Source organism: Mesoplodon bidens, assembly GCF_964165515.1.
Source record: "Mesoplodon bidens genome assembly, chromosome: 10".
Lineage (NCBI taxonomy): Eukaryota > Metazoa > Chordata > Mammalia > Artiodactyla > Ziphiidae > Mesoplodon > Mesoplodon bidens.
The window spans coordinates 42,093,539-42,108,259 of NC_138172.1; the positions used below are offsets into that span (position 1 = coordinate 42,093,539).

The 14,721-nt window shown below is 48.9% G+C and overlaps 2 protein-coding genes and 1 long non-coding RNA gene across 4 annotated transcripts in view; 2 read left to right on the forward strand and 1 right to left on the reverse strand.

The window, feature by feature from the left end:
- The window catches only part of SLC6A20 (solute carrier family 6 member 20), a gene marked incomplete at its 5' end in the record, with an annotated part of 59,566 nt that extends 53,671 nt beyond the window's left edge, over nt 1-5,895 (forward strand). The window contains 4 exon segments of the mRNA XM_081246589.1: nt 873-1,077; nt 2,597-2,756; nt 3,903-4,068; nt 5,725-5,895. Coding sequence (XP_081102715.1) covers nt 873-1,077; nt 2,597-2,756; nt 3,903-4,068; nt 5,725-5,874 — 681 coding nt within the window. The 3' untranslated portion in view covers nt 5,875-5,895.
- Nucleotides 1-14,721, forward strand: part of FYCO1 (FYVE and coiled-coil domain autophagy adaptor 1) — a 318,269-nt gene that overhangs the window by 269,996 nt on the left and 33,552 nt on the right. The window lies entirely within an intron of this gene.
- On the reverse strand, nt 10,166-13,411 carry LOC308623843. 2 transcript variants are annotated; one of them, XR_014016897.1, is made up of 3 exons: nt 12,396-13,411; nt 10,996-11,718; nt 10,166-10,331 (listed from the first exon to the last, which is right to left on the reverse strand). It is a non-coding gene; the product is annotated as an uncharacterized lncRNA (long non-coding RNA). The 2 variants fall into 2 exon arrangements; XR_014016898.1 differs by having other exon boundaries at nt 10,996-11,073; nt 11,520-13,411.

Below are 14,721 nucleotides of genomic sequence, written 5' to 3' on the forward strand. Positions count from 1 at the left end.
AGTTCTGTTGTTGTTTTTAAATTCTCTGCAAGTGATCACTCCCTTATGGTCTGCACCCAGGGTGGATGAATACCATTGTCCCCATTGGTATGCTGTTGAGCTGACCTATATTTTGAATCTGACAATCCAACATCTGCCATTCCAGGGGAAGGGTGCTGAAATCTTAGTTCTTCTTCCTGCTGACTCTTCACTCACAGTGGCATGTTTTCTGGTCAGTTTATAAATCTCGGGTTGCAAGCTCACTGCTTGATCATCTCTGGTGGTCTTACAGGTAACCCAATTCAGACCTGCAATGGAAGCTTTCCCCGGAGTTTGCTTCTGCTGCTTCTGCTACTGGCAGCCAGGGGGTGCTCCCCCCACCCCACCATGAGCCCTTTCAACCAGGAGCTGAGGCTCTATTTCCACAGTTCAGTATCCCTACAACAGCGTTACCGCCGCAGGCATCTGGCCACTGAGCAGCCTGTCTACTTGGTTGCCTGCCGGCCAGGACAGCTCCCCACCATTCTGGCTCCTGTAGCTGTGGCTCCACTATCTCAGCTCCCGGAACACCCAGTCAGTCATGATACAGGAAGCAGAAATTATCCAACCATTATTTTACTATATTTTATCCATAATGATGTGAGTTGGGGCAGGAGAGAGGAAATCAGTGTTCCAAGTTGACTGAGGTGTCTCCTCACACTTTGCAAATAAGGGCTCCTGACAGCTCGCATTTCTATCCAGCCCAGCTCACCCTCAGTGGGCTGGTGTGCAGATTCCAACCTCAGAATGTGGCTTCTCGTGGCTGATTCTCAGGCTCCCCAAGTAGCTTAGCACCTGGGGAAGGAGTCCTAAGTCCCCCGGGTGTGTAACTGGTGTCTTCATCCCATGGGCAGGCCGTCCAGGGCACCGGCCTGGCCTTCATCGTCTACACAGAGGCCATTAAAGACATGGAGGCGTCCCAGCTGTGGGCGGTGCTGTACTTCTTCATGCTGCTGATGCTGGGCGTTGGAAGCATGCTGGGGAACACCGCCGCCATCCTCACCCCTCTGACCGACAGCGAGGTCATCTCCAGCTACCTGCCCAAGGAGGCAATCTCAGGTGAGCGGGCCAGCGAAGGCGGCGGGGCTCGGGGAGGTGAGCAGAGGGAGGAGTCTCCTCAGGGGCCGCGGGCTCAGCGAGAGGCCGCAGCAGCCTCACGGGGGTCCTGCCATGGTTCTCTCCTCTCGGGCAATCTGGGATCTGGTACACGTGATTCACCCCATGCATCTGGTTCTCCACATCACAGGGGAGTGAAGTGGTCACCCCAACCTTGGCAAAGGCCAAACTCCCCAACATGGCCCTCAAAGCTCTCCAAGCTAGCAGAGAACCTGCTTTTGTCTTTGTGTTGACTGAAGCATAACGACAACACGTACGTTTCTCGCACCAGAGAGCCCCTCCCTGCTCCTGCCCCGTCAGTACGCCCCCATCCGCATCCTCTTTCCCGTCCGTGTAATAATCCAGCCTAAGACCATACACTACAATTCATCTACCCATTCTGCAGTTGGTGGACCTTTGCCTTGTGAGGGCAAGAACCTGTTTATCCAAGCCTGCCTCTCCGCTTCACTCCACCACCCATGTGCTCCAGTGCAACCCGGCAGTGTTGGGAGAACCATGACTCCTCACCCCAACATCCGAACCCCTCGTCCCAGCCCACATCAAACCCAGCTCCCACAAAGAGCCCTCTAGCGCTTAGCCTCCCTGCCCTCAGGAGCCGGCATTATGTGAGCCTCCCCTCCGGCACAGAGCCTGTTCTCCTTGTGTCCGCCTCAGGACAGCGGTGGGGCTCACTGGCTGGTGGTGTAGGCTGTGGCCATGGAAAGGGCAGGTGGGAGCTTTAGAGTCTAATACTTTGTGGGGTGCCCAAGGGAGGCAGCAGAGACGGGGGCCAGAGCTTCGGTTCTGGAGACAGAAGGGCCTGTGTCTGAATTCCAACTCGCTTTCTTTCTGTGCTGTGGGATGTTGGGAAAGTTACCCGACATCTCTGAGCCTTGGATTCCCCCTCTGTAGAAGGGGGCTCCTGATAACCTGCCCCAGAGGCTAAAGGCTCCACTGTATGGCAAGTGCCTGGGGCGTAGTGGCAGCTGGGTAAGCATTCGTTTCTTCTCCTCCCCTCCCTACTCCTTTCTTCTGGTCAGAAGTGAATCCTCTCTAGGGGGTCCTGTGAGGGGTGCCCTGCAGCTCAAATCTCCTCCCCTGATTCCCTTCCCATGAGCTCAGTGGCTGAGTTGCTGGGATAAACAGAGTCACCAGACCCATAGATTGGGTGAGATTCCCCTAGACAGCAACGCCTACAAGTTTCTCTTTTCCACTGAGTTTGATTCCCCGCTACTGGACGGCTCCATGAATTAACAGCAGGAAGTCCTGCTGACACTCCTCGCAACACCTTTGCCCCACGCTGCCCAGCACACACACGTGGCACACACGCACAGAGAGGCCAATCCATGACGGTTCCCCCAGCCCATGCGGATGAACCGAGTGGCCAGCGCCTCCTCAGGGTCCATGGCTCTTGGGCCCCATAGAAAGGTGGGTGCGCAGGCCGGGGTCTCAGGCAGGTGAGCAGGCAGTCTTGTGCTCCTAGGTCTGGTGTGCCTCGTCAGCTGTGCCATCGGCTTGGTGTTCACCATGGAGGCTGGCAACTACTGGTTCGACATCTTCAACGACTATGCTGCCACACTGCCCCTGCTGCTCATTGTCCTGGTGGAGGCGGCCGCCGTGTGCTACCTGTACGGACTGAGGAGGTAGGAGGCCTGCCCCGCCAGCTGCCCAGGAAACCCACCCGTGAAGGCCATGCCTCACACCACTTTCTGCCACATATAGTTTCGAGAGTCCCAGGTGTTCACATTATGCACGTGGGTCTTTGTGGTCTACAGCCCAGGGTCCTGCTAGGTCAGTGGCAGCAGGGGGGCAGGTGGTGATGGACACGCTGCAGGGTCCAGGAGAGGGAGGGGCTGTGGTTCCTGCTGTGACAGTCTCACCGGGCCCCCTCCGCTACCCCATGGCTGCCTCTTCCGCCGTGGGGAGCAGTTTCAAAGGCCCTGGACTGGAGGTAAGACACCAATCCGGATGCTGGGCCTGGGTCGGCCACTACCTGGGTGCCCTCAGACAAGTCACATCACAGCCCTGGACCTCGGTCCCCTCCCCTGGGAAACGGAGAGGTGGCTGGGTCAGCATTTCCCAAAGTGCTGAGATACTTTCCATACTCATCTGTGTGTGTGTGGGGCAGAAAAATATGATTAGCCTATCCAAGCCATGGTAAAATGGATATTGTCATGCTATTGCTAAATTCAGGTAAAAGCGTCTAAAAAAAAGAGCCCACAGACGATGGGAATCACAATGGTGGGCTGCAGGCAGCTACACTTGGGAAGCACCACCCCATGCCAGCTCCAGCGGGTCAGGGCCAAGGTGCTTCTGGTTCCTTCAGGTTTGGTCCTCCCTCCCTCCACCCCAGAAAACCTGCTCTGGTTTCAGGGGACAAAAGCAATTCCCCTCTGGGGGCATTTCTAGGGGGAAGGAGAGTTGCTGACAGACAGCAGGGTGGGAGAGGTGGAGCGGGGCTGCCTGGTGTTGAGGACTGGCTTCACAGGCGTCCCGCCAGGCCCTCTGGTGGACAGCAGCGGCCTCCAGCTGAAGGCCAGCACCAGGAGGATGGCCTCTGCTGTCCACTCACCTATGGGTGGGTGCTTTGCCCCCTCTCTGGCGGCCTCAGCCCTTCTCCCCTCCCTGCCCCCAGGACCCCCAGAAGGAATCAGACGGCCCAGTGGTCGTGTTCAGACATCAGTGGCGCCCAGCACAGAATCTTCCTGAGCAGACGAGGAGGTGTGGCCTGGACTGCCTGGCGCCAACAGCATGGATAATCCAAGCTTTCTCTCCCCACCTCCAAACAGATTCGAAAGCGACCTTAAGGCTATGACTGGACACACTCTGAACTGGTACTGGAAGGCCATGTGGGGCGGTGTGAGCCCGCTGCTCATCATCAGCCTCTTTGTCTTCTACCTGAGTGACTACATCATCACGGGGACCCTGCAGTACCAAGCCTGGGACGCCTCCCAGGTATCTGCCATCTATGGCCCCAGGCTCGCTCACGAGCACGGGCCTCTAGTTTTCTGAAACCAAGGAACTCTCTCCAGGGTGGGGGTAGGTTATTTGTCACAACATGGAAACATCACCCAGGTACGTAAAAATACTCAGCCCGGGACAGCGGAGCTGGGCTGTGAGTTTTTCAACATGGGCTGCAGTGAAGAGAGTGAGATTCCGTCCAGAACTTCCTGGTGGCCTCTATCCACTGAGGCCACTCAGGAAAAAGGCCAAGCAAGGCTGGAGGGCATGGCCCCTGAGGAGCTGGGTGGGGCAGGGACTGGCGTTTACACTGGAGTTGCTAGGACAGAATGGGGGACTGAGGGGGGCACTCAGGAGGCTGGGCTGCATCTGCTCACCCAGCAGAGGGCAGCACATCAGTGTTTTAACAACCTGGACAGCCCGTATCACTGCACCGGGCCTGAGGATCAGCCTTGGCTGTCCTTGCACAGACACACTCTCATAAAAAAGATTTACTTTTTAAGGAAATTAATACAACTGACCAATTTGGATGTCTTTCCCTGTGGGTAGAAGATGCTGCCCCTTAGCATGTGGTGTGTGTGGAGTGTGCAGACAGGGTGCACAGGGCCCGTGCTCCAGTCCACACACTCCACGCTGCACCATGGCTGGGAGGGTGCCCCCATGTCTGGTTCTGGCAGTGGTGCCGAGCAGGGCTTCCCACCCCGCAGTGGAGGAGCAGGGTGTTTCCTCCAGTCCATGCACCCTGATACTTTTGGAAAATGCAATTAACAGTGAATTCCTTTAAAAAAAAAAAAAAGGTAGAGCAATTCAAGCACCAAATATGTATCGGATTCAGCAGACACAGGATTATGCTGTCAAACTGCTAAAATCATTTATGTTTCCTCCCAATTCCTGTACTCATACACAGAACACAAAGAGTAACAGACAAGCAACAGAAGTCTGTGGGCTGGTTCCCGCGGCCACGCTCCGTGTGGCATTTTGGTTTACAAACCGTACGTGCTTTGGTTGACAGCAAGTACCTGCTCCCTGAACTTAGCTGTTCTCTGGTTCCTTTGTGGAAAGGTAGCGTAGCATTTATTGGCTTTTGGGCCTCAACTGGTTTCTCATCAGTTTTGCATCTAGGGAAACATCCATCATTCTTCCAGCTAAATCCTGAGGTCCATCAACACTTCTCCTGAGATGAGAGTTGTGCTGCTGGACACAGACACTAATAACCACATATGGCTATTGAAATTTAACTCATTAAAATTAAACAAAATTTAAAATTCATTTCTTGAGCATCACCGGCCACATTCCCAGTGCTCAATGGCCACCCGTGCCTGGCGGCTGCTGTATTGGACAGCACTGGGCAAGGGTAGCCCCTACATTTAGGTGCCCTGCTGCTGCCTTGAACATAAGCCTTGGATTATTCTCATGGTTGCTCTTTCCAGGTAGCTCCAAACAGTATGCACAGGGGGAGTTAGTGTGCCCAGCAGAGCCACTAGTGACCTGCACGCAGAGCTGGGGCGGCCCTGGGTGTAAGGATGCCTGGCTGCAGATGCTCTCTTCCTCCTGCTGGAGGGCCGGAGGGCCTGAGGCCCGGAGGGGTGGTGCCCTCAGAAGGCTCCGCACGGGAGGTTCTTTCTTCTGACACTCAGGTTCCTTCTTCAGGGCCAGCTTGTGACCAAGGACTACCCCCCGTATGCACTGGCCATCATTGGGCTGCTCGTGGCCTCCTCTACCATGTGCATCCCCCTGGGGGCCCTGGGGACTTTCATCGTGCGCCACGTCAAGTGGGGAGACACAGCCTCCGCGGCCTGAGAGCTGGGCTTCCTCGAGACTGCCGTCAGCCACTCACTATCTTACAGCCACTTACGTACAGATGGCGCCGCCCCGGCTGCTTTTGGAAATATTGACTCCGGAAGCACTGAGCCCATCGTCTTCTTGAGTCTAGAAAGGATCAGGAAGGTGAAAAGAAAGACGACTCCCTCAGGACACCCCCCCCACCCCCAGAGTCACACACGGTGCTTCCTCCCTGTCACCAGAGGCAGAATTCTCGTGGCCAGTCTTGAAGACAACTGCTTGACTCTAGCAAAGTCCTAGAAGTAGGGCACACCGGGAGCTGAAATTTGACTACAGTTTTTATGGGATAAAAGTTAAGGAATTTTTTTTTTTTCTGAAGAGATCCCAAAATACTAGCGGGCATTCATTTTTAGAGAAGTCTGAAAAGGAGTTTTTTAACTAAGATGACTAATCTGAATGTCATCAATGCAAAATTAATTAGTTCTTTTTTCAGTCACAGTGAACCTGCAATCACTGTGTTCTCCTTCGCTAATAGGACTGACTGGCCATAAAGAAAGAAGGCCTTTGTTTGGAGCTCACAAAAAGAGTTGCTTTTCCCTAACCTGAGGCCTCTCAGTGGGTCCAAGACCAGTCCTCTCTACGAACACCCCCAAACCACCTTCGGCCCTGGTGTCTCACGGCACTGAAGAGCTGCCAGAGCCTCTATGAGGATGAAACTGAAGCTAACTTTCCCATAGACCTAAGGTAATATTTGGACATGATGACCAACTCTTTATAGGAAAGACCATAACTTAGTTTTAAATTATTTATCTGTACATAAGTTTTCTAAAATGTGTAGAAAGACGGCTCTCAAACAGAACACCCAGTAAGTAAAGACACCATATTTATGATACAGCGTTAGTCCACCTTGTGAACGTCTCCTGTCTTTTAACTGCAGTAAGTAGGCCAAGGTTATCCTGGAAGTGAGGAGGTCCCTTACTGCTCTAACATTCCTGAATTCCATGTTCTCAGTGAAGCACACAAAGTTTCTTTGAGTAGATTTGTACAGACATCTTTAAAGACACTTAAACATTCACCTGGGACATCAGCTAGAGATGGCTTTTCTTTTAAAACTTCGTTTTCATGCCATAAACTTCCCTATAACAAGAAATAAGCATTAGAAAGGTCTTAGGCAGTCTTGAACTTCCAGCTTCACCTGATGCCCATAAAAAGACCACTTGGTGGTGTTAGGTAAGCTAGACAGCCACATGTAAGTCAGAAGTTAGAACACACCCTCACCCCATCTACAAAAATAAACTCAAAATGGCTTAAAGACTTAAATATAAGACACGACACCGTAAGACTCCTAGAAGAGAACACAGGTAAAGCATTCTCTGACATAAATCGTACCAATGTTTTCTTAGGTCACTCTCCCGAGGGAACAGAGATAAAAGCAAAAATAAACAAGCTGTTACACAGCAAAAGAAACCATAAACACAACAAAAAGACAACCTATGGACTGGAAGAAAATATTTGCAAATGATGTTACCAACAAGGGCTTAATTTCCAAAATATACAAACAGCTCATACAAGTCAACAACAAAAAATAAACAACCCAATACAAAAATGGGCAGAAGACCTAAATAGACATTTCTGCAAAGAAGACATACAGATGGCCAACGTGCACATGAAAAGATGCTCAACATCACTAATTATTAGAGAAATGCAAATCAAAACTACAAATCAAAATGTCACACACCAGTCAGAATGACCATCGTTAAAAAGTCTACAAATAGGGCTTCCCTGGTGGTGCAGTGGTTAAGAATCCACCTGCCAATGCAGGGGACATGGGTTTCAGCCCTGGTCCAGGAAGATCCCACATGCTATGGAGCAACTAAGCCTGTGTGCCGCAACTGCTGGGCCTGCGCGCCCAGAGCCCGTGCTCTGCAACAAGAGAAGCCACCGCAATGAGAAGTCTGCGCACCGCAACAAAGAGTAGCCCCTGCTAAAAAAAAAAAAAAGTCTACAAATAACAAATGCTGGAGAAGGTGTGGAGAAAGCAGAACCATCCTACACTGTTGGTGGGAATGTAAACTGGTGCAGCTACTATGGAAAACAGTATGGAGGTTCCTCAAAAAACTAAAAATAGAGTTGCCATATGATCCAGCAATCCCACTCCTGGGCATGTATCCAGACAAAACTATAATTCAGAAAAATACAGGCACCCCTATGTTTATAGCAGCACTATTTACAATAGCCAAGACATGGAAACAATCTAAATGTCCATCAACAGATGAATGGATAAAGATGTGGTACATATATGCAATGGAGTATTACTGAGCCATAAAAAAGAATGAAACCATGCCATTTGCAGCAACATGGATGGACCTAGAGATGATCATACTAAGTACCTCAGAAAGAGAAAGACAAATACCGTATGATCTCACTTATATGTGGAATCTAAAATATACAAATGAACTTATCTATGAAACAGACTCACAGACACAGAGAACAGACGTGTGGTTGCCAAGGAGGGGGGGGTGGGGGAAGGATGGATTGGGAGGCTGGGATCAGCAGACGCCAACTATTATATATAGAATGGGTAAACAAGGTCCTACTCTAGCACAGGGAACTATATCCAGTATTCTGTGATAAACCATAATGGAAAAGAAAAAAAAAATCACTTGGCTTTAAAATGCATGAACCAGCATTTACTTACCACAACTAGACAGTCCTCCGATTTCTCATCAGAGGGTTCTTCGGTGTCACAAAACCTCAGCTAACAAGGCTTGGAGAGTGAGCACACTCGACAGCAAATACACAGCACAGAGTCTGTTCCTGAATCCTTACAGGTCACAGTCTCCGAGCCTCCAGCCCTGGTCACTGTCTTACAACAGGGGCTGCCCCTTGGGGGTTGGTCATCACCTGGGTATTTCAGCCCTGAATGCTAGGTATCCTCAGGAGCGTAGACACAAATGTTCTAGAGCAGCTCTTTATTCACAGTTGCTGTACTTCAGTGGTCCTCCACCTCAGTGTCCATTCAAACCACCCGGGAGCATTTAAAACTCCTGGTGTCCGGGCCACACCCTGGAACCTGCCAAATCTGAGAACCGGGGCCCTATTTAAGAGAGAAGGAAAATGTGTCATACATTTAGGCACACTTACATCGAAAGTGACCTTTAAAAGTTTGAAAGCACTTTTGAGCATTTCTAACTGTATGGAAAAGTTACTTCTCCAGAATAATTTTTGCTCACAGAAGTCAAATAGATGAAGTCCCATTATTATAGACTAATGTGCTCCAGATAAAAATGTCTCCAGCTTGGGTTGTTTTATTCTGCTTTCTGAGAACGGCATGAAGAGCAGAACATTTCATAGTAATCCTCTTGAACCACTAAGTCCTGTTTCAAAAAATTCTTTGACTATTTTCTAGGGACTGCACAAAAGCAGTCATCTTAACATTTGTCCACCCTCTTTCAATAAGCTGGAGAGAAAAAGGCACGTTCCATCCCTGTGCCCTTAGCAGTACAATGACATTAGAGCCAGACACGGACTCCAGAAAGCTTTCTGATTATACTAAAAACACACCTACCCTTCACTTAGTTCTAAAGAATCAGGTAGGGAAATATTTGGGTTTTTTTAGCAACTGTCATAAATAAAACACTAAACAAATATATCTCTAGGTCTTTTTGGTCACTTATGAGATGTAGTTTTCCTTTGAGACCTCTCAACACAAGATTTTCCCTCCTTATGTAAACATACTAGCTAATTTTGCAAAAAAGGAAAATAAAGGAGAATCTATCTGGTCTCTTTTCTACTGCCTTCTCTATGTTTGCTTCCTCACATGCAGTGAAACCGCACCAATGCAGTGTATGAAGGCCATCACATGAGAAGAGGATCACATGGTAACAGGAAGGGTAGCATCCAAAAGAGAAATTAGGGGAAAAAATTCTAATTTTCTGGATTTAAACAGAATGTGAGCTCTTCCGAATTGCTGCAGAATCTTTCCAACCCTTTTGAGAGGTGCCCTGGGCAGTCTGCCCACCTCAGGACCCCTTGTTGGCTGAGGCCATGAGAACCCACACAATAGGTTTGGGTGTGACCTCAGAACTGTCCAGGGGTGGAAAGAGCGTGTAAACTATTGTGTTAGATTTCTCTATAAGTTATTTTACAGAGAAAAATTAATTTATGGCTGTTCCACTTTACAGATAGAAAAGCTGGGGAAGAGAATTAATTCACCCAACCATTTTCTACTCAACATCTAGTCAGAGGAAGAAAAAAAACGAGTGATTTAAACAATCCTTTTGCAAGGCAAAAAGTATGTCTACAAATATGAAATTCTCAACCAGAATTTTCTGACCAGTCTCTTACATGTGAATCATGTGTCCTTTCATATTGCCCACCTGCATAGGATCAGCCTTTATGGAGTATATTACAATCCAGTCCCTGTGTAGGCTCTGGGGAAAGTTCTGGTCCCTGGACTCCATGGCTCTTAGATTCTGGAAGGGAAAAGAGACAATGATAGATAACAAATGATATAATAACAGACTGTGATCTTTTCTAAGAAGGAAATAAATGGGCCAAGTGATGGTGTGAGAGGGACAGTGCTTCAGTCAGGTGGTTGAGGAGGAGATACGTGGACTGAATTTTGAAGAATAATAAACTAGTTATTGGAATTGCTGGAAGGTCTGTCCAGGCAGAGGCAATGGCAGTGCAAAGGCCCTCAGGGGAGAAAGAGCAGAAAGGAGGCCTGTGGTTGGACTGGGGAGGGGAGCGATGGGAGATGAGCTTGGCGAAGTGGGCAGAGACCAGGTCATATAAAGCCTTGTAGGCCACAGCAAAGAGCTTCGGTTTCCTTCAAAGAGCAACAGAATCTCACCTGAGGGTTTAACGTGGGGCCCTGCGTCATCTAGTTTACACCTGAAAAGATCACTTGTGGCTGTGGAGAACAGACTGGAGAGGGTTGTAGATGGGGACCTTGGAAAATTATTCCACGAGCTACTTTAGTAAGTCCATGGGAAAGATGATGGTGGCATGGACTTGGAAATTAATATGGAGAGGAATAGGGGGGTCTGAGTTATATTTTGGCAGGGGAGAGTTGCCAAGACTTGCTTATGGACTGGATGCACAGTTGAGAGGAGAGGGATGAAATGTTTGACTTACTGGGTGGATGCTGGTGGCATTTCCTGAGATGGAGAAAACTTGGCATGGAACCAGTCTGCAGAGTATAAATCAGGCGCTCTGGGGGAAAAAAAAAGAGCTCTGCTTGACCGTACTGAGTTTGAGATGCCTGTGAATCAGGTGGGAAGATCTGGTAGGCAGCAGAACATTAGAATCTGAACCTTTGGGAAAGGTCCGATCTAGAGGTATATATTTGGGAGTCACAGCATAAAGATACTATTTTAAAACCATGGGTCTAAATGACATCACCTGGGGTAAGTGTGTACATAGAGAAGAGGGCTTAGGACCAAAGCCTACAAAAAAAGTCCAATATGTGTTCAGACAGGGCCACAGGTTCTTTTCCATCTTTCTCATTGAGAGAGGGGGTCTGTGTCCCTCCCCCTGAATCTGAGTGGGCTTGTGAGTGCTCCGACCAATAGAATATGGCGGAAGGGACACCATTGGACATTAGAGGCTAGATCATAAAAGGCCATGCAAGCTTCCACCTGGTTTGCTGGAACACTCACTCCGGCCACCGTGAGCCAACCAGGTATGAAGTCCTACGACCTTGAGGCTGCCGTGCTGCAAAGCCACATGGAGGTGCTCCAGCTCACAGAACCTGCTGGACCACCTTCCAGCCACCTTTGTGCAGCACCAAACCAGCGCGGACCAGAGACCAGGCCCTCTGTCAGCTGAGTATCACTGAGTGACCTCTGTCAGTGCCATCTGGAACAGAAGAGATCACCCAGCTGTGCCAGGCTCCATTCCTAACTCGCAACACTGTGAGATTACTTACCAGAAATAGATAACTAGAACAGGGATAAAGCAGAGAGGAGACGTCAGTAGGCAATGGAGTTGTGAGTAAAGCTGGACAGAACCCAGGAGAATGTGTGCTCCCAAAAGGTCAGGAGAAGGACATCTTAAATTCTCCTAAACATGACTTACAACCTGTACTTTCTACTTCTCCTAACCTCAGAGTCTATGTTTAACCCGAAGTCTAATAGGAGCTCAATTTAGGACATAAAACGTAACATGATATTTTAATAGATGAGACTTTAGCTTCCTACAGCTAGAAAAACAAACAGGCAACAGGCACGCATCACTGAAAATGGTGAATGAAGAAAGATGAACGTCTGGGCCTTTGGCTAAAACAAACAAAAAGCAAAGACAAAGTCATGCTCAGAATAATCTGTAAAGGGAAGTGCTAAGAACAAACAGGCCATCTGACCAGTTCACGCAGGACCAGCGCATTCGTGGTAATAATTAAACATGTCACAACTCCTTTTAATTGTCTCTCCCCCTCCACCCCTGCAGTGAAATCCCATTTATGTAGCCTCTGCGTGATGTCCAACACAGAGGATGAGAGCTGGACATCAAGGAAGAGCTCCCGCCTGTAGATTTACCTGGGTCTCTCAGCAGGGGTGTGTGTCCGTTCGCATGTGTTATCTTAGGGAACTGCCATATGGATGAGAATCCAAGAATTTATAGCTAAGAGACCAAGTTCAACACACAAGTGAGGTCCGAATATAAATGAGAGCCCATGTTCTCTTCAACTCCAAGGCCAGAGCGCTCGCCCTCATGCGAGCCTTATTCAAAATCCATTTCACAGAATGGTCCTATTGAGATGCTCTGTAAATAAAAAATTCCACAGACCAGAAAGTCTGGGTGCTGCTGCGTTGCACACACCCTCTAGGGGAGTCAAACCTCTGACAAGTCCGAGAATTGAGACAAGTTTTTGACTATGTTTAACCCAATGTTTCCAAACGGTTCTCACCACAGATCCCTACTGTCAAAAAACAGCTCTGAGGGCTTCCCTGGTGGCGCAGTGGTTGAGAGTCCGCCTGCCGATGCAGGGGACACGGGTTCGTGCCCCGGTCCGGGAAGATCCCACATGCCGTGGAGCAGCTGGGCCCATGAGCCATGGCCACTGAGCCTGCACGTCCAGAGCCTGTGCTCCGCAACGGGAGAGGCCACAACAGTGAGAGGCCCGCGTACCGCAAAAAACAAAACAAAACAAAAAAACAGCCCTGAACACACAGGACTCGTGTTATTCCAAACACACTCAGGAAAATGCTTTGCCGAACAGACTGAGAAGCTGGGGGCCCAGAGCTCAGGGAAGAGCCAGGCCATCCTACAGGACACGGCTGCGTGAGGAAGAGTTCCCAGCAGTGAAAACACCCAGGCCAACGGGACAGAACAGAAAGCCGAAACCCCGCAAGTGGAGAGGAGCCTGATGTGTGACAGTGGCAGCACCGCACAGCAGGACGAAGGGAGTCGGGAGGGCTCTCTGCTGACTCTTCCTGTTACCCAGTGGGAAAAGAACTAGAGCCTGTGTCGGGTGACAGCACACAGTCCCTCCCCAGGGGCTACACTCTCCTCCCTCCATCACTTCAAGTATGGCCATGCGACTTGCTTTGACCAATGAAATGTGATCAGAAGAGATCGTCACCTTCAAGCAGAAACTTCTCCCTTTTCTTCCTGCCAGGACAACTGGTAATGCTCCTGTGTGAAGCTGTTCCGTCACTCTGGGTCCCAGGATGCAGATGTCATGTAGCAGAGCTGCAGCAGATCCTTCAAGGATACACAGAATGAGTGAGAAATAAGTCTTCATTTTTTTAAAGCCATTGAGATTTGGGGATCATTTGTTACCGCAGCATAACCTGATCTACCTGGATTGACACAGACCATTTCCTTACTTTATAGAATGGAGAAAAGACCTGAAGTGAAAAAGCAAAATTATGTGAAGAGAAGTCCCTTGGAGTTGAGCAATATTGTCTTACCCAAGCACAAGGGATGGTAGGAAATTTTTGGTAAATTCAACACCATTGAAATTATACACTTCTTTCACCAAAAGGAACCACAAGAAAATGAAAAGACAAGCCACAAACTAGAAGAAGATATATGTAGTATATACAAGCAACAAAGAATTACTCTCTAGAATATAAAGAATTTCAGAAATCTTCAAGGACAAACAATCTAACAGAAACAGGCAAAAGACCTCAAAGGCACAGCACAGGAAACACCCGATTCCCTCCAGCACCAGCTCTGAATCATGACTTTGGATTTTTCTCTCCTTACAGGCTGTGGGAACAGACTTCCAGAGAGCCCCACCTCCCAGTATTCATGCCCTGTGTAATCCCCTCCCCGAGTGAGCTGATCTAGTGGCTTGTTTCTAATGCATAGAATATGGCACAAGTGATGGGATGACACTTCTGAGATTAGGTTAAAAAAGACTGTGACTTCCATCTTGCAGGCTTTGGTGAACCAAACTGCCAAGGTGGAGAGGTCCATGTGCCAAAGAACATAATATTTTAAAGACTTATCATAATTTATCTGTAGTAGGAAAACTTCTGACATCAGGACTCGTAGGCAAGCTGGAGGAAAAACCCCCAAACCCTTGTTTAAGCCACTTCCCCCAAAAACACCCTTCACACACCACACACACATGTGCAAGGGTCTCCTAGGCGCCGAGGTGTCTACATCAGCATTTCCCTCGGGCTCCCTGACACCTTCCTGTGCCCTGAGAGGACGTTTTCTAATAAGCACATTGTCCCACTTCTTGGTTGAGAGCCTATATCATTTTGAAAAAGAAATTACAATTTGGAGGTGAGAATACAGGGGACATCTTTTAATGAACACTATACTAAATATTCCCCTGGAATATCTGCAACTGAAAAATAATTATAAGGATAAACACAATTTTTCAAGCGGCTATAACTGGAAAGTAGA